The sequence below is a fragment of the Prionailurus viverrinus genome, chromosome E2, assembly GCF_022837055.1.
Source record: "Prionailurus viverrinus isolate Anna chromosome E2, UM_Priviv_1.0, whole genome shotgun sequence".
NCBI lineage: Eukaryota > Metazoa > Chordata > Mammalia > Carnivora > Felidae > Prionailurus > Prionailurus viverrinus.
In genome coordinates, this window is record NC_062575.1 from 51,460,985 (window position 1) to 51,487,061 (window position 26,077).

The 26,077-nt window shown below is 53.4% G+C and overlaps 1 protein-coding gene and 1 pseudogene across 6 annotated transcripts; both read right to left on the reverse strand.

Annotated features, from left to right (window-relative positions):
* Positions 1–4,931: 4,931 nt before the first annotated feature.
* On the reverse strand, positions 4,932–5,423 carry LOC125152581 (V-type proton ATPase subunit G 1-like; annotated as a pseudogene).
* A 3,645-nt stretch (positions 5,424–9,068) lies between these two features.
* PPP1R13L (protein phosphatase 1 regulatory subunit 13 like) lies at positions 9,069–26,062 on the reverse strand. Of its 6 annotated transcripts, none has more exons than XM_047835574.1 (15): positions 25,917–26,062; positions 24,523–24,803; positions 23,457–23,560; positions 20,033–20,109; positions 19,784–19,926; positions 18,893–19,406; positions 18,705–18,803; positions 18,536–18,627; positions 17,747–18,227; positions 16,131–16,594; positions 13,036–13,167; positions 12,806–12,939; positions 12,516–12,682; positions 10,760–10,959; positions 9,069–9,647 (listed from the first exon to the last, which is right to left on the reverse strand). In XM_047835574.1, exons 4-15 carry the CDS (start codon positions 20,085–20,087, stop codon positions 9,609–9,611), a joined length of 2,520 nt encoding a protein of 839 aa, XP_047691530.1. In that variant the 5' UTR covers positions 20,088–20,109; positions 23,457–23,560; positions 24,523–24,803; positions 25,917–26,062; the 3' UTR covers positions 9,069–9,608. The 6 variants fall into 6 exon arrangements, with proteins under 6 accessions (XP_047691530.1, XP_047691534.1, XP_047691532.1 ...); XM_047835578.1 differs by having other exon boundaries at positions 20,023–20,109; XM_047835576.1 differs by lacking the exon at positions 23,457–23,560.
* Between the last annotated feature and the right edge of the window lie 15 nt (positions 26,063–26,077).

Here is a 26,077-nt window from a genome sequence, read left to right on the forward strand (position 1 = left end):
AGATGATGCTTAAATAAACCCACATAAGGCAGTTAAAACTGGGTTTAGCTCATACTAAGCATTCAGTAAATGCTAGCAGCTTTTGTGTGATTATTCAACAAATAGAAATGGGGCCTCTACTGTGCTAGGGCCTGGAAACACAAAGGTGGCCAAGACAGCCCCTGTTCCTGTCCTCAAAGAACAAAGATTAAACCTACAAGGGAATATATGGTTACAAGTATGACAACTACTGTGATGGAAAAATGCTGGAAACCATAGGGGCTACATACAGAAAATGGGCTGTTGACAACGGGGTGTGGAGCGGTCAGAAAAGCCTTTGTGGAGGAAATGAGGTTTGAATAGAGACAGGAAGTACGAGAAAGTACTAAAGGGGATACATGAGAGAAGTGGAAACGGTATTGGTGTTCCAGCCAGAGGGAATATCGTACACAAAAATCTCTGTGGCCAGAAGAAAGCACAGGAAGCTTGCGTGCTGGAAGGAGAGAAGCAAAGAGAGAGAGTAGAGAGAATGTAGCTGGAGGGAGGGGGCAGGGCCAGGCCAAACATCTTGATAGCAGCCTATAACGATTGTACCCCCCCATCACCCCCACACCAACCCACCTTCCCTCTCTAATCCCCTCCTCTCCCACCTAGCTCATTCTATTTCAGCCACAATCTCCTCCTTGCTGTTTCCAGAACACTCCAGGCACATCCCACCTTAGGGCCTTTGCACCTGCTCTTTCCTCTGCCTGGAATGTTCTTTCCCCTGATATGTCTGGACGTCCTCACATTCTTCAGGTCCTTGCCCTCGGTGGCACCAAATTAAACTTAACCCCTTACACACACACACACACACACACACACACACACAACTCACACACTACCCACCATATCTGCCTTTCCTGCTTTATTTTTCTTCGGAGCCCATGTAACCACCCGACATGCTAAATATTTGACTTACTTATTTTGTCTAGGTCAGATCCACAAGGACAGGGATTTTTGTCCCTGTTGTTCACTGCCATACTGCAGTCCTTGCTACTGTGCCTGGCACAAAGTAGGGCATCAATAAATATTTATGGAAAGAGTAAATAAGCAGGGGGGAGGGAAACGGTCAAATTTGCGTTCTGAACCCATAAGTCACATGGGGGTGCCTTGAGACTGGCAAACAGAGCCAGTCAATGGCTAAGGCTGGGGAAGCGGGGTGCCTGGGTGGCTCAGTCGGTTAAGCGTCTGACAGCCAAGAAAGAATCCTTAAAGACGTCTTTGGTGCAAAAAGGTGATTTTATTAAAGCACCGGGACAAGACCCGTGGGCAGGAAGAGCTGCACTGGGGTCGTGAAGTGAGGGGTAACTCATTATTTACCCTCAGGTTGGGGAGGGGGTCAGGGATAGTACATCTCTAAAGGAATCCTGGAAGCAAGGTTTCCGGGACCTTGAGGGGCTAGCTGTTGCTAGGGAAACGCCATTTATTACCTTTCAACAAAACTCAGTCATGAGACCCTTCAGATGTATATGGGGGTGGGGGGGGCATAAACCTGGAGTACGATTGCCAGCATATTTTGGGGGCAGTTGAGATAAAAGAAATACATTTACAGGATCCTGGCGGGGGGGGGGGGGGGTCAGGATAATGTTAAGCCAAGATTCCCTTTTGCCCCCAGCAAAGTGTCATCATCCAGGCAGCTGAGCTCCTGGAGGGAGGTCACTCTGTCGGTTTCAAGGACGTGCCAATGGACTGGAGGCAGTAAGGGAATTTAAGTTTTCATTTGCCTTAGTTTCCCACAATCACCGTGGCAAGCACTGAAACCCCTTTCCTTTGTTCGTGGAGGGGAGGAGGAGGGGGGTGGGGGTGTCCGGGGAATATCACCCATATCCCACCTGGGGGGGGTAGGGGGGGGGCAGCCTGTATTTTGCCCTCAGCTTGCCCCACCTCCCTCATCACCTTCCATTTCCATCTCCGAGAGGCTTGTGCCTTTCCGTGCAGCAACTAGCCCCATCTCGCTGCTTACTCCCCTGCTTCCTATTTGTCTCCAGCGATGTCCTCTGCCTACAATGCCATCTCCCCCACCCTACCGTTGCTCATTCCTATTCCTCAACTCACCTCCAGGTCTCAGAGACATCCCCTCCTCCAGGAAGCTCTCCCTGACTCCCCCCCCCCCCAACAACTGGGTCAGACCCCATCTCTGACCTCCCCCATGCTATCCCTGGTTACTTTATTCAAGTGGGGGCAAAGGAGGAAGGACATCTTATTTTTTTAATAAAATACCTCTTTTTTAATGTTTATTTATTTATTTATTTATTTTTTTGAGAGAGAGAGCGCACGCGCAAATGGGGGAGAGGCAGAGAGAGAGTAAGAGAATCCCAAGCAGGCTTGAACCCATGAACCGTGAGATCATGACCTGAGCTGAAATCAGAGAGGGACACTTAACCAACCGAGCCACCCAAGAACATGATGAAACTGAGATTATGATGAAAGGAAATTGAGTACCAGACCGACATGAGCCAGGCATCCTACTAAGTGTTCTGCTAACCTGCCTGACGTCATTTCCCACTGTTCCCCCTGCGCCCCCACCCCCACCCCGAGCGCCCCTCCCAGACACACTTTGGCTTCCTGGCTTTTCCGTGCAGGTGCCGGACCTGCACTTGTTGGCCAATGCGTACAACAAATCACCCCCAAATGTAACGGGCGACAACAGCCTCGTCTCACGGGTTCTGTGGTCAAGAATTGCAAGCAGCTGCAGATAGCCCAGTTCCTCTTTCGGAAGCAATCCACCGCTAAGCTCACCAGGTGGTTGTCGCCAAGATTCACTTCTCTGGCGGCTGGTGGCGGGGACCACCTTCAGGTCCAGGCCACACGGGCGTCTCTGAAGGCAGCTGGCTTCATCGGGAGAAGCATGAGGCGCCGGATTGAGGTGCAGAGAAGATAGAAGTCACTGTCTTTTTGTAATCTGGTGTCAGAAGGGACAGTCCATCACTTTTGCTGAACTCCATCCCTTAAAATATATCCCTACATCCAGCCCACGGTCAAGGAGAGGGGGTTACTCAAGGGGCTGAACACCAGGAGGCAGGGATAATTAGGTCCCACCTCAGAATGACTTCCTCCAGCCTCCTCAGCCCCTGCGGTCACTGGTCACTGCTCCCTCTGTCTGGAAGGCTCTCCCCCCAGATCTCTGTGTGGCTTCCTCCCTCCTCTCCCTCAAACCTTCCATAAAGCTCTTTTCATCGATTCAAACTGCAATACTCCCGGGGCACCTGGGTGGCTCTGTTGGTTAAGCATCTCACTCTTTTTTTAAAGATTTTTTAAAAAATGTTTTATTTATTTTTGAGGTAGAAAGAGACAGAGCATGAGCAGGGGAGGGGCAGAGAGAAAGGGAGACACAGAATCTGAAGCAGGCTCCAGGCTCTGAGCTGTCAGCACAGAGCCCAATGCGGGGCTCAAACTCACGGAGCGTGAGATCATGACCTGGGCTGAAGTCGGACACCTAACCGACTGAGCCACCCAGGCGCCCCAAGCATCTTTCTTGATCAGCATCACGTTGATCTCATGGTTCAGAGATCTCATCTTCACACTGCCAGTGTGGAGCCCACTTGGTATTCTCCCTTTCCCTCTCTCTCTGCCCCTCCCATGCTGTCTCTCTCTCTCTCTCTCTCAAAAATAAGTAAAAAAATAAAACTTAAATTGCAACACTCCTTGGATAGGCTGGAAAATGGTCTGCAAAGACCTCCGAGCCCTTGGTCTCTGGGTTCAACACACTTTGCAAGTGTGATGAAGTTAAGGCACTTGAGATACCGAGGTGTGCCCCAAGGATAATCACAAATGTCCTTACAAGAAGGAGATCCAACAGCAGGACAGAAACAGAGACAACGTAACACAGAACGTAGGCTACACTGCAGGAGGAAAGGGGCAGAGCCAAAGAAAACAAGGAACACAGCTCCAGAAGCTGAAAGAGGCAAGGAAACGGATTCTCCCACAGAGCCTCAGGGAACGCAGCCCTGCCAATGGTTGATTTCAGTCGGTGAAACTGATTTTTGTTTGGGCTTCCCACCTTCAGAACTGTAAGAAAATAAATGTGTGTTGTTTTAAGCCACTGAGTTGTTGCAGGCAGCCACAGGAAATGAATATATCACTCAAGCAGGTGCAATATATCCGCCTCTCCTGATTCAGTTTTTTTCCATAATGGTGATCAGTGTCTGAGATATTTTTCTGCTTAGTATTCTATTTATTGTCTGTCTCTTCCACTAGAATATCGGCTCTAATATCACGGTCATTTTGTAACTGTTTATTATGGGCAACTTCAAAAAATTTTTAATGTTTATTTTTGAGAGAGACAGAGACAGAGCGTGAGTGGGGGAGGAGCAGAGAGACGGAGACACAGAATCCAAAGCAGACTCCGAGCTGTCAGCACAGAACCCGACGCAGGGCTCCAATCCATGAACTGTGAGATCATGACCTGAGCCGAAGTCGGACGCTTAACCAACTGAGCCACCCAGGCGCCCTTCCCTTTCTTTCTTTAAAAAAATGGCTTTTTACTACATCTAAGAAAGAAAAAGTATTAATATATATGTTGTTCGAGCATAGAAAAAACAGTGTAAACACATTACATTTCTAAGAGGTATGAGGTTAAAGGAGAAAATCTTTGGATAAGCTCTAAGTTTGTACAAAGAAGCTAGATTTGCTATTCTCCTAAAAGTGAAGGGACCTACTATATTATACCCAGAAATCATTCAATACCTTTCCGTAAGAATGTTGAACTCAAGCTTTGCTGAAGCTCCATATTCCATGAAGGCATCTAAAACGTCAATGGGGGTGCCTGGGTGGCTCAGATGAGTGTCTGACTTCTGATTTTGGCTCAGGTCACAATCCCAGGGTCGTGGGATCGAGCCCCGTGTTGGACTCTGCACTGAGCATGGAGCCTGCTTGGGATTCTCTTTCTCTCTCTCTCTCTCTTCCCCTCTTCCCCACTTGCTTCCTCTGTCTAAAATAATAATTGATAAAATAAAATAAAATAATAAAATAAAATAAAATAAAATAAAATAAAATAAAACAAAATGCCAATCCACAGGCAGAATCGCTCCTTCCTCCCCTGTCCATTTATGCAGTCGTCTTCATGGATTTCTGGCCAGATGTCACAGACAAAGGCTGAGAGGTTGTCCAGGATTTCATCCCTGTTCAGCTAGAAGTAGGTCTGGAGGATGGTCATCTCTCCTCCATCTCCTTCTCCGCTCCAGTGCTGCACCTGCACAGGTGGGATTCCAGAGCAGCAGCTTTCTTGGCCTTGAACTCCTCTCTGCACAGATGGTATTGTTCAATTTCAGCCGACCTTCTTTGGCCAGCTTCCGCCTCTGGTTCTTTCACCTGTGGGCCTCGGACACCTTCTCAGTGGCCCCCTTCTCGGTCTGTAGCAGCTGCAGGATGCCCTGCGACTGGTTGGAGGTGGTGGCAGCCATTCCGAGCCCAAGGGGAGCAGCCTAAATCGACTTGGTCGCCCCCTCGGGTCCCCATTTCAGACTTCTGACCCCCCCAGAATTATAAGATAATAAATGTGTGTTATGTAAGCTTGTGGTAATTTGTTACAGCAGTCATAGGAGACTAACATACCTCTGTTGTGAAAAAGAGAGGTCAGACTGAATAAAGAAGCCCACACAAGGGGCGCCTGGGTGGCTCAGTGGGTTAAGCATCCGACTTCGGCTGTGCCGACAGCTCAGAGCCTGGAGCCTGCTTCAGATTCTGTGTCTCCCTCTTTCTCTGCCTCTCCACTGCTTGCACGCTGTCTCTCTCTCTCTCTCTCTCAAAAATAAATAATAAACATAAAAAAAATGTTTTTAAAGAAGCCCACACAATATAAAGAAGCCCAGAAGAAACAAACATCATACAGAAAAAAAAAAAACCAATAACAAGAAAGCGACAAAAGAAACACAAAACATCTATAACTAAATGCTTTGTGAAATACTTAGCAAGATAATGGAAAATATCACATTTATAAAGAGCTGGAGGCTATGAAGAATTAATAATTAAATAACAAGAAAGGTTCTTGGGAATTCAAAATTATAGGGGTGCCTGCCTGGCTCAGTCAATGGTGTGTATGACTTTTTTTTTAATGTTTATTTATTTTTTTAATGCATTTTTTAATTTTTTTAAAATTAACGTTTATTTATTTTTGAGACAGAGAGAGACAGCGCATGAACGGGGGAGGGGCAGAGAGAGAGGGAGACACAGAATCGGAAGCAGGCTCCAGGCTCTGAGCCATCAGCCCAGAGCCCAACGCGGGGCTCGAACTCACGGACCTCGAGATCGTGACCTGAGCTGAAGCCGGACACTTAACCGACTGAGCTACCCAGGTGCCCCAATGTTTATTTATTTTTGAAGGAGAGAGAGGCAGAGCATGAGTGGGGGAGGGGAAGAGAGAGAGGGAGACACAGAATCTGAAGCAGGCTCCAGACTCTGAGCTGTCAGCACAGAGCCTGACGTAGGGCTCGAGCTCACAAACTGTGAGATCATGACCTGAGCCTTAGTAGGACACTCAACCAACTGAGCCACCCAGGCGCCCCAGTGGTGTGTATGACTCTTCATTTCAGGGTCATGAGTTTGAGCCCCACATTGGGTGTAGAGATTACTTAAAAATAAAATCTTAAAAAAAATTCTAGATGAAATATAAATTTGAAGAGAAGGATTAGAAGCAAAATCAGGGAAATCTCCTAGAAAGGGAAAATTGACAAAGGGCTGGAAAATAGTAGTGAAAATATAAGAAAATTGAAGACTCAACTCAGAAGATCGAACATCCAAATAATGAAGATTCCAGAAAAAGAGCAAGCAAATGAAGGGGAAGAAATCAGCACAAAAATATACAAAGAAAATGTCTCAGAACCAAAGGGTGTTCAATCTCCAGATTGAAAGAACAGACTTAAGGTCAGAATGATTAATGAATAAAGACTACAGTAAGGCATATCTTCGTGAATTGTTAGAACCAGAGAAAGAGAGAAGATCACAAAAGCTCTCAGAAAAAAAGAAGAAAAAAAAGCTAGCAAAAAAATAAAAAGTCAAATACAAGTTCAAAGGAAAGGGAGAATGCAAACAAATCTGAGGGGAAAAACAGTTTTCCCTTGTTATCTAAAATTGCATTCCAACTCAGGGTGCATACAGATTTGAATGGAAAAGGATACATGTATTTCCAACCTAGAATTTTATACCCAGCCAAACTATAATAATGTGGGAGGATAGAATGAAGACCTATTTAGTTTTGTAAGAACCCAAAAATATTTACCTCTTCTTCACTCTTTTAAGGGAACAATTGGAGGATGTGCTCCACCGAAATGAAGAGTCAACGAAAAAAGACAAAGACCTGGAATCCAGGAAATTTCCAACTCGGGGAAATCCCAGGATAGCTTAGCACAGGCCTGGAGAGCAGCAAGTCCAGATTATATTAAAATAGGACTGCAGGGTCGCCTGGGTGGCTCTCAGTCGTTAACCGTCTGACTGTTGATTTTGGCTCAGGTCATGATCTCATGGTTCATGAGTTCAAGCCCCATGACAGGCTCTATACTGACAGCATGGAGCCTGTTTAGGATTCTCTCTCTCCCTCTCTCTGCCCCTCACCCCTCAAAATAAATAAACATTTTTTAGAAAGAAAAAGAAAAATATTGAGTATATATAGGTGCATCTAAAATTAAGGTAATTCTTCATTCTCAATTTTAAAGGTTGAGAAAGAAAATGCTAGTATATTACATGGCTCTGCAATGAAAACATTTACATATCACATTGTAAAAAAACATTGATCTAAAAATTATGGCATGATTTCGTTGGGAGAGGGAAATTGGGTCAGCACGAGCTCAAGCCTCACCTACTGTAGTAGGAAGTCAGTAGAGAATGTCTAAAATTGGCTATCACGAAATAGCAGTGTCAGCATATTTAGAAACATGGAAGAAAATACTAGAAGAAACTGGTAAAGTCGTTGAAAGTGGTTGCCTCTGGCAAGCAGAGGGGAGTGGGGAAAGATAGTACATAGGACTGTTTTTTTTTTTTCATGTTTTAGTACAGTTTGATTTCTTTTTTCAGTAATCTCTATACCCAACATGGAGCTCAAACTCACAACCCCAAGACCAAGAATCTCATGCTCTTCTGACTGAGCCAGATAGGTGCCCCAGTACAGTTTGATTTTTAAAGTATATTCATGAAAACTAATCAGTAGTGATAGAAGTCCCAACTGTGGTTAACTGCGAAGAGGCACCATGGAGCTTCTAGAAATGCTGTGTATCAGCTGTATCCGAGAGAACTTTCTGGGATAACGAAAATGTTCTCCATCTGCACTGCCCAAAATGGTAGGCACCAGCCACGCACGGCTAGTGAGCACGAGAAAAGTGGCCAGTGTGACTGAGAAGCAATCCTTAATTTTTATTTAATTAAAAACACTTTTTAACGTTTATTCCTTTTTGAGAGACAGAGAGAGACAGAGTGCAAGCGGGGGAGGGGCAGAGAGAGAGGGAGACGCAGAATCCGAAGCAGGCTCCAGACTCTGAGCTGTCAGCACAGAGCCCGGGGTGGGGCTCGAACCCACGAACCGTGAGATCATGACCTGAGCCGAAGTTGGATGCTTAACCGACTGAGCCACCCAGGCGCCCCTTTTTTAAAACGTATTTTATTTATTTTTTCATGTTTATTTATTTTTAAGAGAGAGAAAAGGAGATAGAGCATGAGCGGAGGAGGGACAGAGAGGGAGGGAGACACAGAATCCAAAGCGGGACCCAGCAAATTCTAGAACTAGATGGCTCCAAACTTCAGATGATAGTATTATCAAACATACATTATAAAATAACTAAGCTTAAAATGGTTAAAGACATAAAGGAAGAATCCAAAATATGAAAGATGAAGACACTACCAAAACAAACGAACAAACAAAACCCCCAAACACCAAAAAGGCCCCCGCCCCCCACCAAAGAAAATAGACAAAAGAAACAGGAGTGCTTGGAGGAGGAAGGATTGGATTTACAGGAGGGAGAAATCCCTTAGAAAGGGGCTACCTGAATACTGCGTGCAAATACAGTAACAATGATGAGCTCTTATTACGTCAGAAGGGGATCCGAAGAGAGAGGAGCCAATTCCTGTGCAAACTACCTTTATTTATAAGGAAAAACTTCCCCATCTGGTTATAAAACCAGCACTGCGTGAAGGCACTTGACTGGGGAGAGGCGGTGGCAGGGGTCCCGGTAGAGACCAGCGTGTCTCTCCTAGCCCTGGGGAGGTGGGGGCAGAGGCGACTCCCAGGGAAATCCAGTGGAGGCGACACATCGCAGGCTCTCCTAGGCTGGGGTGTTGGCCTGTGTCGAGGGGGTGGGAGGGGGTGGCAGCAGGAACAGGAGGCACTTGGGACAGAATCTGATTTGACAAATGGAGGGCAGGGGGGTGTCTCTTGCCTCCAATGATTCCCAGCCCCATCGTGACCTCCCACGGCTATGACAGTTTCTAGGCTGAGGTTCTCCTTCTCCCCTGGGCTTCCGGGGAAGCAGAGAGCTGGAGGTGAGGACCCCACCCCTGTAGGGCTTGGGGCCCAAGGAGAGGCAGCAGTTACTGAGGGACAGGTCTGGAGCAAAGGCAGGGACGCTTCCTCCTGTCTCCCCTGGAAACGTCCTCCTCTCCAGCTAGACTTTATTCCTCTGGGTCTTCACCCTGGGGAAGAGCTGAGGGAAGACAGGATCTTTAGACACCAGGAACTCTCCCTCCCTCGTCCCACCCCCAAATTTAATGGAGTCACCCACCCCCGAAACAGGTGGGCCGTCTCCACCCTCCCCTCCCCTCCCTTCCGAGGACTCCGGCATCTCCCAAACCACCTCAGAATCCCCGAGGTCCCTGTCACGACCAAGCACCAAATGATGCCTTAGGTCAGCCGCCCAGGTGATGAACTGGAATGGAGTTTTCCATACGGCCACGAAGGAAACACCTACTGCCCCCATGGGGTCTGCTTGGGACCCGCCTCCACCTGTCCCCCAATTAAAGGAATCTTCTCCCCTGGGAATATAATGGGATCTTCCTGGTCTCCTCCCTTGACTAGAACCTCCCGCAACCCTACCATAATTTTACTAATGGAGTCTTCGTCTCCCTGCCCAGTGCAGCGTAGGGAAACCTGCCCCGCCCCCAGGCCAGTAACATACACGTCTGTAACGTCCCCCGTTACTAAAAGGGTATTTTTCACCCCTTCCCTTGGCTAAAATACATTCTTCCTTGGGGCGCCTGGGTGGCGCAGTCGGTTAAGCGTCCGACTTCAGCCAGGTCACGATCTCGCGGTCGGTGAGTTCAAGCCCCGTGTCGGGCTCTGGGCTGACAGCTCAGAGCCTGGAGCCTGTTTCCGATTCTGTGTCTCCCTCTCTCTCTGCCCCTCCCCCGTTCATGCTCTGTCTCTCTCTGTCCCAAAAATAAATAAAAAACGTTGAAAAAAAAACACACAAATAAATAAACATTAAAACTGAAAAAAAATTCTTCCTTACCTCCCAGTAGTATTATTAGGGATGATAATAAAAATATTTGATTGAGTTCTGCTCAAGCTACTAAGGCAGCGCTGGGGAGTTCCCCCACGAAAGGCCATGAGGAGGGGGCTTTTCTTTACCTCTCCCGTTACTATAATGGGCTTTTCCTCATCTCCCCACGAACCCTAATGGGTTCTTCTGACCTCCCTCGCCCCCCCCCCCCCGCCCCGGTATAACGGACTGTCCCTCTTGCCCCTCTTTTTCCCGTGGAATCACCCCTTTCCCCAAATAGCCCCAGGAGGCCCCCACAACCTCTCTTCCAGGCTCACCCCGAAGTAGTTACGAGGTACGTAGCCCTCCTGGCCATGCAGCAAGGCCCACCACCAGTCTGTCTCCTCTGGCCCGTCCCTGCGCAGCACGGTGACAGACTCGCCCTCGCGGAAGGACAGCTCGTCCCCGAACTCGGCGCTGTAGTCCCAGAGGGCGTACACGACGCCGTTGTGCAGCAGCCCCATACTCTGCTCCACGTCTGAAACGTAAAACGGAAGGGATCGTGAGCACACGGGGGGGGGGGGGGGGGGGGGGCAAGGACACTCAGGGACACGAGACACGCCGAGGACAGGGAAAGGCCCTGGGATTTGGCGCCGCCCCAGCTGAGGGATGAGCCACCTGCAAAGCTGTGTATCCCTGCCTAGAGCCGGGCGCCTGAGCGGGAGTCGGCCGCCAGGGCCCCGCAGTCTCTAAAATTCGAGAACATCAGGGTGCATCCAACTGGGTGTCCAACCCCAAGGCAAGATCAGTGGTCCCCATCCCTCCTGTACATCGTTAAGTCCCTCCCAGAGGTACAGTCGTCCGTGCACCACCCTCCTCCCCCACTTAAGCTTACAGCCTCTCGTCTCAACCCCTCCTTCCGGTGGTACAGCCTTTCCCTTCCTCCCCCTTAAGTGGGCCCATCTCCCCCTTTCCAGATGGCGAGTCCACATGGCTTCCCCCTCCCCAAGGGGCAAAGTCTCCAAAGAGGATGCGATAACTTCTCCCGAGGGTACAGCCCACCCGCCCCCGCCTCTGCCCCCCCTTAAGGGGTAAAATTTCCCTCAAGAATTTAACCCCCTTTCCCAATGGTACAGTCCAGCATGCCCCCTCTCTCCAGTGGCTCAGTCCACTGTGTTCCAGTTTCTCCTCCCCTCCCCAACTCTCCCAGGCGGAGCCTACGGTCTTCACATCTCATAGGCTCCACCTACCTGCACAAAGGTGTAATGGCCCGATGACAGGGCACTCCCCGTCTGCCCTTGCTCACCATAAGCCCCGTGGCCCCTGTCCACTTTCTGCCGCCGGGTGGCACAGACAGCAGGCTGTCGTGTAGAGGCTCACCTCTCAAAAATAGTGTCCCACCCCCAGGTCCGAGAGCCTGCCTGACCCCGACTCTCTGATGTCCCCAACCCCACCCTATGATACAGTTTGCCCGGGTGTGCAATACAGAGGCTATTCACACCCCCATGCCATTGCTACCGACTTCCTCCCGTCACCTGGTTAGATGATGTGGCCCCTCTCGTGAGGTGCGCCTCACGTCTCACTACACGCGGAAGAGTCCCCAAGCCCCTCCCCAGAAGCCATGGCTCGCTCACCTGCCAGCTGTGTGGCACTGTATCTCCCACTGGCAGCACAGCTCACCTGCCCAGCCCTATGCCAGGCAGATGGCATAGGTGGAACGTCCAACTGCCCACGCCCGCACGCGAGAAAGCAGGTGGGCGGTGCCATTTGCAAGACCGCTCATATCCGCACAGGGGTCCAGCCTGCATGGCAGAGTGCCCATGTCCCCCCCCATCCCTCGAGGTTGGCGCAGTCTGCTCACCCCACACACCCAGCTTGCACCTGCCCGGTGGGAGGCCCTGTCCCCCACCCCACCCCCAGGTGGTCCGTCCCACTGCCCTTCTGTTGCGATCCTGCCACTTGATTGGTGCAGCCCCCACGTCTTCTCTCCTGTGATTGGCGGCCTGCCTCCTTCCCCTCCCCGACTGCTAGCTGCGTGGCCCAGTCCCCACGACCCCCTTCCTCCCACCGAGGCGTCCCAGCGCTGCCTCGCACCTGCCAGGTAAGTGGCGCAATCGGCGTAACCCTCGCGGTAGGGGTCGCACTTCTCGATCGCCGTGGCGCCGTCGCTGAGCGTGGTGGCGAAGATTGCTGCGCCGTGCTGCACCAGCGCCGTGCAGATCGCCGTGTCGTTGCAGGACGCGGCGCAGTGCAAAGGTGTCCTAGGTGGGGAGGCGTGCGTGAGAGGCCGTGCGCGCGCCCCCCGCCCCCCCCCCCCCCCGCAGGTGCGTTAACCCGCAGCGCCGTCCTGCTCCCCCGCCTGCCCCGTGCGGGTCTGGGCTCACCAGCCGTGGCTGTCAGGGGAGTTGACGTTGGCCCCAGCCGCGATGAGGAAGTCCACGATGGGGTAGTTGGCGCCGCAGATGGCGTTGTGCAGAGCCGTGATGCCCTCCTCGTTGGGCTGGCTCGGGTCGTTCATCTGGGCGGACGGGGGACGCGGAGACTCAGTCCCGCGGCCGCCACCCCGCGTCCCCCAGCCTCCACCCCGCCGGCCCTGCACTTCGGCAACACTCACCTCCTTCACTGCCTGCTGCACCACGTCCAGCTCCCCGGTCAGCGCGGCGTCCAGCAGGAGCACAAGCGGGTTGAGGCGGGCGCGGCGGACCTTGCGCGGGGAGCCCGCCTTCCGCAGCACCGAGCGCGTCTCCTGGGGGACAGGGAGGGGGGCTTCAGTGACTTGGGAGAGTTTGTTAATATACCCATTACTCAAAGGGGAAAATAGACGACGGTAGCTGCCCCAGGGCGTCCAACTAGACAGAGGTGAAGGCTGGGATTGGAAGACAGGGAGGTACAGAGCCTGAGTCCAGAGGGCGGGGCGGGGGTAGGATCCCTCAGTTCTACAGCCTCTGGTTCCCTACAATTGTCAGGGAATCTGGTGATTATGGAATCCTGGGCCCTGAGAACTGAGAGGAAGCTGGGAGACCATGGAGTTGTTGATTGTGGAAGCCAGATAGTCAACCCACCCACAGTCTTCTTTCTTTCATAAAACATACATGCTGTGAAACGCACGGGACAAAGGTTGCCCAATGTTAATTCCGGATGTTCGGAATTAGAGTATTTATCCTATTATTCCTTCTGCTTTCTTGTTTTTGATGTTCAAGCGTCCTCCTACAAGATTCGTGTATTCTGAGCACATAGCATTTGTGATTCTGGTCTTTGATGTCACTGATGTCAAGATCCTGGAATTCGGAGATCCCAAGAGCCGCTGGTTTCCAAAATTCTCTGATGTGCAGCTGTATGTCAGATTTCCAATGTTGAGTCCAGGAATGCTAAGCTATGCCATTTCAAATTGCTGAAGACCCAGGATGTCACATTCCCAAGATTCTGTGATTGGGAACTTTAATATTTTATGTTTAGAATTTCTTCCAAAAGATTGGAAGGAGATACTCAAAGTGTTAATCATTGTTCTCTCTGACCGCTGTGATTTTGGCCTCTTCATTCTTTTATCTATTTCCTCCTGCTTAGTATGGTGTTTGTGTATTCCTTTCTAGTGGAAAATGTTCATTTAAAATATAATTCTGGAGGCACCTGCTTCGCTCAGTGTGTAAACCATGCAACTCTTGATCTTGGGTTTGTGAGTTCAAGCCCCATGTTGGGTGTAGAGATTACCTAAAAAAATAAAATCTTTGGAAGTGCCTGGGTGGCTCAGTCAGTTAAGTGTCCGACTTCAGCTCAGGTCATGATGTCACAGTTTGTGAATTCGAGCCCCAAGTGGGGCTCAGTGCTGACAGCTCAGAGCCTGAAGCCTGCTTCGAATTCTGTCTCCCTCTCTCTCTGCCCCTCCCCTGCTCATACTCTGTCTCTCAAAAATAGAAATAAAACATTTAAAAAAATGTAAAAAATAAAATAAAATCTTTGGGGCACCTGGGTGGCTCAGCTGGTTGAGCATCTGACTCTTGATTTCAGCTAGTGTCATGATCCCAGAGTTGTGGGTTCGAATCCCACATCAGGCTCTGTGCTTGGCGTGGAGATTGCTTGAGATTCTCTCTCTCCCTCTGCCCCTTTCCCACCCCCTCTCTAAAATAAAATAAAATAAAATAAAATAAAATAAAATAAAATAAGGGGCTCCTGGGTGGCTCAGTCGGTTAAGCGCATGACTTTGGCTCAGGTCATGATCTCACGGTTTGTGAGTTCGAGCCCCGCGTCGGGCTCTGTGCTACAGCTCAAAGCCTGGAGCCCACTTCAGATCCTGTGTCTCCCTCTCTCTCTCTGCCCCTTCCCTGCTCATGCTCTGTCTCTCTAAAATAAATAAACATTACCAAAAAAATTAATGAAAAATAAAATAAAATCTTAAAAAAAATAGAATTCTGTATTACAGCGTATTTGTGCACTAATCTGTGATTTCCTGGTGTGTTACTGACTTAAATTCTAAGATCCTGTTCTTCAAAACTTCAGTGCCCTAGGGTTCTGAAATTTCACTGTTCTGAGACTGATAACAAGATTTAGCTCTTGAATTCTGTGAGATTTCAGGTCTCTCTGTGGCCAAGACTTTGTGATTCTATGATGAGGTGATTTCAAGACATTGTCATTCTTCCATTCTTGATTTCAAGATCCTGAATCTTGGCTCCGCCCCCAGGGGGGCTTGGGAATAGGCATTTTGGGGTGTCTATCCGGTCCCTGCTTCTTCTCCGGGAATCGTTCCCCTCTCTCCGTCCATCCACACTGAGAGAACAGGACTGTTCTATGTGGCTACACCCGCCCACCCCAAGCCAAGATGCAGGGACTGGACCAAATTCAGCAGGAGACCATCCATCCCCCGGTCAAATGCTAACAATGATAATAGTAGTTATCAGTTAAGTGCCAGGAACTATTCTAAGCACTACGTGCTTAATCCTTACAGCGACCCTGTGGTTATTCTCCCCCCCCCCCCCTGCCCCGCCATTTTACAGATGAAGAAACTGAGGTCCAGAGAGGCTAAGTATCTTGCCTCAGGTTGCACAGCTGATAAATGCCGTGGAGCTGGGATTTGAACCCAGGCAGCCTAGCTCTGCAGCTGGTGAACTTAATCACGACACCCACAGCCTCAGGGACCAGAGACTTGCTCTTGGAGTTTTGAATGAAAGAAGCTCTGAGTGGCGTCCGAGGACACCATGGGCTTGAACTCAGAGGTCATTTGGGGTCTCGGGCGGGGGCGCATTTCTAGCCATGGCACAGGCTTGCTGAGGTCTGAGAGGAGAGAGCGGATCCCCAGAGAATGCAGACATGAGCCTGTGCAGCAACCGGGGAGAGAATCGGGGAATACTTTGCTTCAGGCAGGCTTTTCAGGTCCCGGAATAGACCCGCTGTCGTGCCAAGATACACTCATGTCCAGGTTGTAAGACTCCCAAGATTCCCGAAGGGATGCCCTCGGGGGGCAGGTTATCGGAGAGGAGCAGAGAAAGTCTCTGTGTGGCCAAGGTTTCCGAATGCCTCTCCGTATATACGTCCTCCCTGTCTTCAGAATGCAGGCGCGCCTCGATTAAAGACTACATTTCCCAGCCTCCCTTGCACCTCGGTTCCTGGCCAGTTGGAAGAGGCAGATGTGATGTGTGCCACGTCCAGGTTCTGCCCTAAAAGGGAAGGGGCACTCCCCTGTGCTAACATACCCCTGTTTCCTCCTGTGTTACTTACCATGCTCTGGAGCTGGTCTGATGGGCTGAGCTGGGGCAGGGCCGGGGGTGGCACAGGAGCTGGTGGGGCAGGAGCAGGGGGCCCTGCCCTGGCCTCGGACGCCTCAGTGATGGGGGACAGCTCGGGCTCAGGCCCCCCAGGCCCCCCGGGCCCCCCGTGACGATGGAAGAGGCGGCTGATGATCTGCTGGTATTGTTTCTTGTGGGTGGGGGGCAGGGCCACAGCTGGGCTCTGCTCCATGGAGCCCCTGCGTTTGAGGGGCCGGGGTATCTCTGCCAGCACCCGGGCCACCTCCTCTAGCTCGGGCACCGACTGTGCCTCGGGTGGCAGTGCTGGCTGCAGCCTCGTGGGGCTGAGGGGCCGAGTTACAGCGCCTTCATCTGCGTCCCCGGCCTCCAGCACTGGCGTCAGCAGCCCTTCCAGGTCCGGCTCTGGCTCCAGCTCAGGGGGAGGTTTGGGAGAGCCTAGAAGGAACAAGAAGCCCATCAGAGGGTGAATCCCTGGGAGAACCCCAAGACCCCCTCCCCACAACCTCCAGGACCTGCAGCCAGCATCTGATTTGCTGTGTGACCCCGGGGCAGTTCCTTGCTGTCTCTGGGCCACTTTCCACGAGCGGCGAATACCATCCAATTGTGACATCTCCCACGTGTCAAGTGCTTAGCACGCGCCTGGTGCTTTCCGCGCCTGCCTTACTGAATTCTCACCATTACTTTGTGAGGTAGGTATTACTATCATCTTCTTATTACAGAAAGAGAAGCTGAGCCTCAGAGGGGGTGGTCAGTTGCCCCAAGCCACATGCTTGGGATTTGAACTCAGTGCTCTCTGACTTCTGAATCGTGTGCCCCCTGCCATCATGATAGATTTGACTTTCGAAGATTCTAACACCTTCCTCGCCTACCCTCTCAGGCAGAATACTCAATCCTGGCACTTGATGGTCTCTTCTTGGTCTGATCCCTATCAGAGTGTCTAGAGCAGGTAGAAATAGTAACGATCACTCCGTACACACATTACTCCACTGAACGCCCATCACAGTCTACGACATAGAGACTATTAATCTGTCTTCACAGATGACAAAACAGAAGCTCGGATAGGTTAGCTCATGTATCCTGAGTCATACAGCAAGTCCGTGGTGGAAAGGAGCTCTAAACCCATTTCGCTTTCACTCTAGGCTCTGTGCTAGTCACACACACACACATACACACACACACACACACACACACACACGTTAATGATTATAATACAATAGCTATCGAGAACTTCCTATACATCAGGCCCTATTTTAATGACTTTATACGGATTAAATACCCTAATACCATATCTGAGTGAGATGGGCTCTATCACCTTTTACACTCAAGGAAATTGAGGTCCGGAGAGGTTAAGTGACTTGCCCGAGGTCACACAGCACAGAGCCAGGCAGTCGGATTCCAGGGTCCATGCTTAACCACTGTGCTGTCCCTAGCTCCCGAGCAAATTCCCAAGCTCCTGTAGCCTAGCTCTCTGTAGGGACAATGTCCGGAAATGGGTGTTTGGCTGTGATGTCTCCCCCAGCTGTTCTGGTCTCCAGCCACCTGTCCTCCCTCTAACCAGCCCTCTGGGGCCCCCCACTGTTGACTCACCTTCGCTCACAGGGGCCCAAGTTTGTTGGGGAGGTTGGGGGGCTGGGGCGGGGGGCTGAGGCTGCGGCTGGGGCTGGGGCTGGGGCTGGGGCTGGGGCTGGGGCAGAGGCTGGGGCTGGGGCTGGGGGGGCGGCTGGGGCTGAAGGGGCACCTGGGGCTGGGGAGGCAGCTTAGGCGGGGGTGCTCGGGAGAAGATGGGGGAGCCCGGGAGCATGGCCCTGCTGGCCCCATGCTCCCAAAAGGCGTTCTGCAGCTTGAATATCATGCTGAGGGGGATGGGACGCTGGCGCGGGGAAGTGCGGGGCTGGGGGCTGGAAGGAGGCATGGGGATGCGGCTAACAGGCTGCCAGCTGCGGGGCAAAGTGCCTGATGGCCCCGCGGAGCCCAGGGATCTGCGGTAGCCGCCCACATCGGAACGCCGGTCGTTGGCCAGAGGGGAGACCTTGTAGTTTCGGGGCAGAGTGGCACTGGTGAGGTTGTCCTGGGGGAGAAAGAGGCAAGGAGGAAAGAAGGGGCTCAGGTGGGAGGAAGTTAGGGACAAAGAATGATAAAGGAGGAGGCAGAAGGGGGAGGGAGGTAAGGGCAGAAGGTCAGAAGGGAGAGAAGGGGAGGGAAGGCAGAGGGGGTGAGGGAAAGAGAGGGTCAGGGAGAGGGTCAGAAATCCAGGAGGAAGGAGGAAGAGCTTAGGGTGGAAGGCACGGAAACTGGGGGGTGCAGCCGGGAGTGGGAGCTGGTCCTAGCCTCATTCCTGGCCCCTGCCCACCAGCCCCCTCCCCGGCAGCCTCTCACCTTGCTGGTGGCCCCCAGCCCGTCCAGGCTGCTTTCTCTCCAGGGTAACAGCTGCAGGCCTGGCGAAGCAGGCCGCGAAAAGACGTCCAGGCCTGCAAGGCGGGAGTCATTAGGGTCTGGGGGACACCTCTCCGGCCCCCCCCCGCTTCTCTGGCCTCCCACCACTCACGTTCATAGCTCGCTGTCTGCGAAGGCTTCTTCTCGTACGCCACGTCCAGGTCAGACTCATTCCAGGCTTTGGGGGGCCGCCGGCGCAGCGTTAAGTCGTCTAGGGAGAAGTTGCAAATGAGAGATACGGCGGGAGGCTGGTCCCAGGCCCGCGTCCCTCCCATCCCCCAAATAGGGCCCCTGGTTCACCTTGAGCGCGCAGAGGCGGGGCGAAAGCGCTGCCGCCCGCGCCCAGTAGGGGGCTCCCAAAAGCGACAGGCGCATCATAGGCTGAGGTCTGGGGGCGTGGCGAGGGCCCGCGCTCAGGGAAGAAGGCCTGGGGCCCTTCGGCCAGGGGGCTGCCACGCGGGGAGCCGGTGCGGCCCAGGAAGTCGAAGGTCGTGGGGGGACCCTGCTGGCGGAGCGGGCCCGATCCGGGCCGCGGGGAGGGCGCACGGCCGAGGGGGCCGCCTGCGCCATCGAAGGCGCGGGGCCGGGGCGAGGGCGCGCGGTCCAGGCTGCCGTAGGCATCCGGCTGCAGGTAGAGCGGGGTGCGCGGTGACGAAGGCCGGCCTTTAGGGGACAGCGGGCTGTAGGGGAGCAAAGCCGGGGCGTTCTCGGAGCGTCCGAAAGAGGAGGTGTCTGCGCCGTCGGTGGCCGCCTTCCGGGGAGACCCACGGCTGCTAAAGTGCTCGGGGACCGGGCTGGAGCTGTACCGGGACAGCTGTGGGGAGGCCCGCACATTGAGGGGGCAAAGGAGACATTAGTAGAGGGGGTTAGTAGAAGATCAAAAGAGGTCATCGAAAATTCACGCGGGGGAGTTAGACCGGCGCTGGAGATTCACGCACAGGGAGCCCTGGTGAGGAGTACTGGTGAGACAGCCCTGAAATTGGGGCCGAGGCTAGCCCATACAGTGCCTTTCTGCCGCTTAGGAAAAGGCCCTGTTCTTCCGAGGGTCCTGTTAGATGTCCATTTCCACTGGTCCCCGCCTTCAGGTGCCCTTAAATAGCCCACAGACTCTATAATCCTATGGGACAGAACTCCAGGCAGAAAGAAGCTGGCTTTGGGGGCTAACGTGGGGACCAAGGCAAAGAGGCTCACCCTAGAGGGGGCTCCCGCTTGTGAGCCGACAGGCGTCGGCGAGTCTGACCACAGCGACTCCAACTGTTTGGTCAGTTCATCCACCTTGGCCGCCGCCGTGTCCAGCTCCATCTGTTTGAGGTCCATGTGTCTCATGGCCAGCGCTGGGCAGAAGGGAAGGGCGGTAAGGACCCGGGTCGTGCGGGCAGAGCCCCGCCTCTACCCTGGAGGGCCCCTGGCGGGCAAGCCCCGCCCCCTACCCCAGCTCACACTGGAAGTTCAGGTCCAGAAGGTCCCTGGTGCTCTGGAATGTCTCGCTGTCCATGGTGCCGGCCGAAGCGGGGCGCCTGCGTGGGGTGTGAGGAGAGAGCCTTCTCAGACCCGGCCCGCAGGGAGCCAGGGGTCCTTGAGGAGCGGGACGGCACCTTTACTCTCCTAATTTTTTTCCACTGGAAGCGCTATACCCCTCCGCTTCCCTGGCTGGGAAATGCCAACTCCTTCCAATCTTCCTGGGGGCGCCTGGGTGGCTCAGTCGATTAAGCTTCCGACTTCGGCTCAGGTCATGAGCTCACGGTCCGTAAGTTCGAGCCCGGCGTCGGGCTCTGTGCTGACAGCTCAGAGCCTGGAGCCTGTTTCAGACTCTGTGTCTCCCCGTCTCTCTGACCCTCCCCCGTTCATGCTCTGTCTCTCTCTCGGTCTCAAAAGTAAATAAAAACGTTAAAATCTTCCTGGAAGTCTCGGGTCAGAGTTCATTGTCCATCTCTCTATCTCAGTCCTAATGAGAGTTGAATCACTCCTTCATCAATGATCTACCGATCACCTACCGATCACCTTCGGTGTGTGCCAGGGCCTGTGTAGTTGCTTGAGGGCATAATGAAATGAAATAACAACTATTTGTCGAGGGGCCACCGCCCGGGAGAACTGAGCTGAGTGCTTTGCACCCTCACTTGATGGCCACGATCAGTGTAGCAGGCCAGAAAGTAGGGCTCCGAAACATTTGTTCAACATCACTCGGCAGTACTAGGTTTCACACCTGGACCTAACTTGTGAGTCTGGGTCCTCTCGACCAGACAGGAAGAGTCCCCCACAGGGCAGGGACCAACTCAGCTTCCTCTCCCCAGAGCAGACCTTGTTCACAGGGACCCAGGGTTAACAGGAAGAATAGGGAGGTGGCTGGGCTGCTGTGGTCACGGGTTCAGAGGAACCGGTCAAGCCAGGACCATCCCCATGGTAGCCACCACGCCCCACCAGCTTTGCCACCTCCCCTGTCTGCACCAACCCCTTAGCTTTGGAGGTGCAGGCGTGGGAAGCAGGGCAGGCTGGGGCACGCTGATTCTGGCCTCTGGGAAGCCTCGGAACAGAACCTGTTGGGGCTGGTGGTTCATCTGGGTGTGCTGGGAGCATGTGACTTTGGGCAACAAGTCCCTTCCATTCCCCGGGCCTCAGTTTCCCCAACGGTGGGAGGAGGAGGCCAGTCAGCTATTCTCAGAGGCCTCTTCAATCTCTCAGAGGCCTAGATTCTGAAATGGTAGGACCTTGAGACTGCAGTTAAAGCTCTACAGAGCCTAAAACTCTCAGCTTGGAAGTCTACTGTCTGAAAGTCCTGAGTCCAAGATTCTATCTTTGGAACATTCTAGAATTCTCCAGTGTTGCTAGCCTAGCTGTCTCTATCTTCCTGCACTGTGGTCTCTCTATCCCAGGATTCCACCGTCCTAAAAGTCTAGCTGAATGCACGGTAGAGAGGACTATTGTGAGGATCCAAGTGGCCAGAGATTGCAAGAGGAATTAAGGCTCTGGGAATTCAGGCCTCAGAAAGTAGAAACCCCAGGAATCAGAACTCAGGGCCTTTAGAATCTCAGACACACATGAAAACACTCTTGTCTGTTAAAATATAAAAACGGACAACTCTATGCGGCCTCCAGTGCGCGCATTCTGGCAGTGAGAGGTTCTTCTGGGGATTTCAGGACTCCCAAATTTCTAAGGCTCTCAGATCCCATGCTTGACAGCCTCTGGCTCTAAGGAAATGCCAAGGCTGGGCGTGGGGCCCTCGCAGGGCTGGAGCAGGCAGAGGGGTTGTCCGGGCCGCCAGGGGGCGCTCTGGGTCACGGCCCGAACCTGGCGGGGCAGGCAGACAGCGCGTGAGCTCAGACCCCGGGAATGCGCTGCGGGCCCGGGCAGGTGCCTCACCTCCCGCGACAGGCGAGGCGTGGGGGGCGAGGGGGGGAGCGGGCGGCGCGCGAGGGCGGTACAGGCCGCTCCTCTGCTCCCAGGTCCCTGCCCTCCACTTCCACCTCCCGGCTCCTCCTCCTGCGGACTCCAATCCACCCCAGGATACCCTCTAACCCCAACTCCCACTCCTCCCCTCCCCTACCACCCCTAACTCTCCTTTCCCCCCGCCCTCGTGCACGCGGCCAAGCCAAGTCCTTCGGGGTTAAGGATCTCGGGGGGACTTCCTGGAGGAATCATCCGCAGTGGGAACCAAGTCAGAGCGCCAGGCTAGGCTGGGAATACCCTACTTGAAATCCTACATTTCCGTCCGGACTGACTGTCGCTGGGAGAGGCCCCACCCTCTCTAGGACTTGGTTTTCCCCTCTCCAAGTCTCTACCCTGGGCTAGTTATATTCTGTGCCTCAGTTACCTCGTGTGTATAATGGGGGAATTAATACCTTCACCTCAAAAGGGTGTGAGGTTTGAGTGACATAATTTAGGTACAGTGTTTAGAACAATGCAGGCACCAAATAAAGTTCACACATATAGGATTCTTAATTAGGGACTTTTCATGGCTGTTCATTAAGATAACATAGGACCTGGGGCGCCCGGGTGGCGCAGTCGGTTAAGCGTCCGACTTCAGCCAGGTCACGATCTCGCGGTCCCTGAGTTCGAGCCCCGCGTCGGGCTCTGGGCTGATGGCTCGGAGCCTGGAGCCAGTTTCCGATTCTGTGTCTCCCTCTCTCTCTGCCCCTCCCCTGTTCATGCTCTGTCTCTCTCTGTCCCAAAAATAAATAAACGTTGAAAAAAAATTAAAAAAAAAAAAAGATAACATAGGATCTGGCACACAGTGAGGGCTCAAGACCCAGAGTAATCTGTTGGGTTTTTTTTTTCCTCCCTCCCAACAAGAGAGCCCTTTCGGCTCTTTCTGAGATTCTAAAAGCCCTGAGTTTTGACCTCTGGAGTCTCGACTTCCTAAGCCCTAAATTCTCTCCGGTCACTAGTGAGTTCTGGCTAGTGGTCATCCCCAGTAATCTAGGCAGAGGTGCATGCGGAGAGAGAAGATTCCAGAGAGAAGGCGGCAAAAGCCCAGGATGTGGGCTGTGCCTGCTCTCCAGCCTTAGTTTCCCCAGTGGAGTAGAGAGGAGTCATTCCCTGGGGTGGAGTCAGTAAAGCACCTTTGGGCAGTTGCCCGAAACTTCTGTAGACAATGGGGAACATCCCATCTACCTATCAGCGCTGAGCCTGGCTCACAGGGAGCTCTGCCTTGGCAGCCATGGTTATTATTTTTAATTTCATCTCAGGCTATCACCAAATGCCCTTCAAGCCCAGACATTAGGAAGTTCTTCCCTCTCTCATCAGAACCCCCTTCCTCCCCCACCCCCTTGTTTAATCCCATCACATGACTCATGGGGGCGGAGAGAAGGGGGAGACAGAGGGAGGTGCAGGTCCCTGCCCTCCCCCAGCTTCAAGGACAGACACACACCTCCAGAATTAGCCTCTATCCCTCGCTTATCTCCCACACAACCTCAGGTCAGACAGATGGGGGTGGAGGTGACATTTCTCACCTCAGGGTCAGGGCGAGGAGCCCTAGGAGAGAGAAGGTTAGTCAGAAAATCTGGTGGGAATGGATGGAATCCCGTCTCCCAGACAGGCTGCAGAAAGAGGAGGAAGCCAAACTCCAATCAACTCTGCTACCTGTGTGACTTCTTAGCCTCAGTTTACCCCTGTCCTCTCTGTGCAATGACTGTGTAGGGCCCAGGCATGCAAGCCTCCCAGAATCCAATCCTACCTTCTGGAATTCGGCCCTGGGTTCCAGAACCCCCTCTGCAAACCCCCAGTTATTTCCCACCTCCGTGGGGTAATGGGAGGATCCCGCTCCCACCAGGGGGCGCCCTGGGGTGGAGGTCCCTCCTCTGGTTAGGCAGGTCTGACGCCCCGGTTAATGATATGTTGGCGATGTCGCAGCCCCACAGAGGTTGGAGAGCTGCCTCGGTTCCCCTCCTCGCCCCCACCCCAGAGCCGGAAAGTGTAGGGAGCGCCGGAACCTAGCCTCCAGGGGGACCTCGGGGGCTTGTCCTGCTACATTCCAGGGACCCGAGTTCCACTATCCCCATCCCACTCCTAACTCTACCTTGAGACCTAGAGGTTTGGTCGAGAAGGTAGCTGGAGGGCGGCAGGGATGGCCGCCCTTTCCAGGGTCCAGAAGTCCGAGTCTTGTCATTGCTGCCCAAGACTCAGGGATCTGATACTCCAATTCTACTCAAAGACTCAGGCTTCCGAGAGCGCCCAATTCGTGGAACTCGGGAGTCCCAGCTCCAGCGTACCCCCAGGACCACGGCGTCCGAGCCCTCCACCCCAAGAACTCAGGCATCAGGGTCCCCTTTCCTTCTGCCCCGTGAATATGAGTTCTTTCCTTCGAAGGACCCTGGCATCTGCGAACGCCCAATTCCGCCCTGGGAATCGGTGTCCGAGTCCCCTCCCAGTCCTCCCAGGGACGCGGTGTCGGGCGCCCCCCGAGCCGCTGGACCCCAGGGGTGGGTGGAACTCACGGATCCGGGGCAAATCCTGGCACCGGGGGACTTCCTCCGGCTCCGGCTCCGGCTGCGGGGAGCGGAGGACGGGGCGGGGCAGGCGCCGGGAACAGGTTAGACGACGTGACTCCGGCAGACGGGAGGCGGGTCCCAGAGAGGAGGGGGAGTAGGGGTCGCCTCGAGCACCTTGGGACTTGTAGTCCTGCAGGGGCAGTAGGCCGACTTCTCGAGACGTTCCCATTGGGAATCACCCAAAGTCCATTTCACAGACAGGAAGGGCGAGGTCCAGAAGCCGAGGTCTATGTGGCCACGCAGATAGAATTCAGACTTTAATCTCGCCGGGGCTGCAGGAGGCAGACTCCTGAGTCCCTGTCCCACCCCTCCAGGCTTAGTTTCCCCCTCCTAGAAAGAAGATTTGGACGCCACTAAAGGGTTAGAAGGTTAGAGGTTGGGGGAGACTCACATGCCCCGCCCCTAAGTCGAGAAGACACCCTCGCTAAATCAGTATCCCCTCGAGTCTCTGAATCTCAATCTCCCCGTCGGTAAAAAGGATGGGTTGGATCTTTATACAGTTTCCTAGCAAGAGTCCAAAGTCTTAGGCTGGGACTACAATCCCCAGCAGCTTCCACGATGGACATCGGGCGTCTCCCCTCCTTGCGCCCTCTGGGAATTGTAGTCCCGAGCCCGCAGTCCCGGAGTCTCGCCCACGCTGGGGAAACTGTCTGGTGATCCCGGGCTGAGGGAACGCGTTCCCTTCCCCTGACCCTCCCTCCGCTCTGAGAAGCCGCTCACACCCAGAGAAGGAGGGACGCCCCAATTGTGGAATAGGATCCGAAATCACGGCAGAGGGGGCGGGAAGTGGCTCTGACACACTGGCCAGGAATGCAGTCGGGTCACCCTGTCTCGCCGCCGTCCCGCGGCTCCGCCCGCCGCCCCAAGCGGTGTGGTCCCTGTGGAAAGGGGCGTGGATGCGACCCCCAAATCCGCGGCCGCGTGCCGCTGTTTACACGCGCCCCCCGGCAGAGAAAGGGCGCTGCTCAAGCCTTCTACTCCCTCTCTCTTCCTCAAAGCCTTACAGGAAGGTCCCCCACGCACTAGACTAAATTCTCGGGGGCATCTATATGTCTCATTTGATCCACAAACCCCGCCCTTTAGTCCGCACCGCCCCACGCGTGATTAGCTCGTCTGGAAGCCCCGCCTCGGAGCCCACAGGCTCCTCCCTCTAGGTTTCCCGCGCCCTAGGAGTCCAGAAGCCCCGCCCCTGGCTGGTACTTCATCGCCCTGCGGAGGAATTACACCATTTCTCCATTTTCCCACCTGTCCCACTCAAGTTCCGAATTTCCCAGGCATCTGGGCCTCCCAAGAAGGGATTGTGACACTGAAAGCACAGCCCTGCCAACCTACACTCTTACCTGTCTCTTTAAGAATCTCAGACCAATCGACCTTCCTGTCTCTTTAAGAGTTAGAAGCTACCAATGTGGCTGCCCCTTTAAGGCGACGTTGGCGCAATTAAAGTCCGAGGCATGGGGGGGGGATGTGCGCCGAGACCTGATGAGGCGCTAACTCCCGCCCA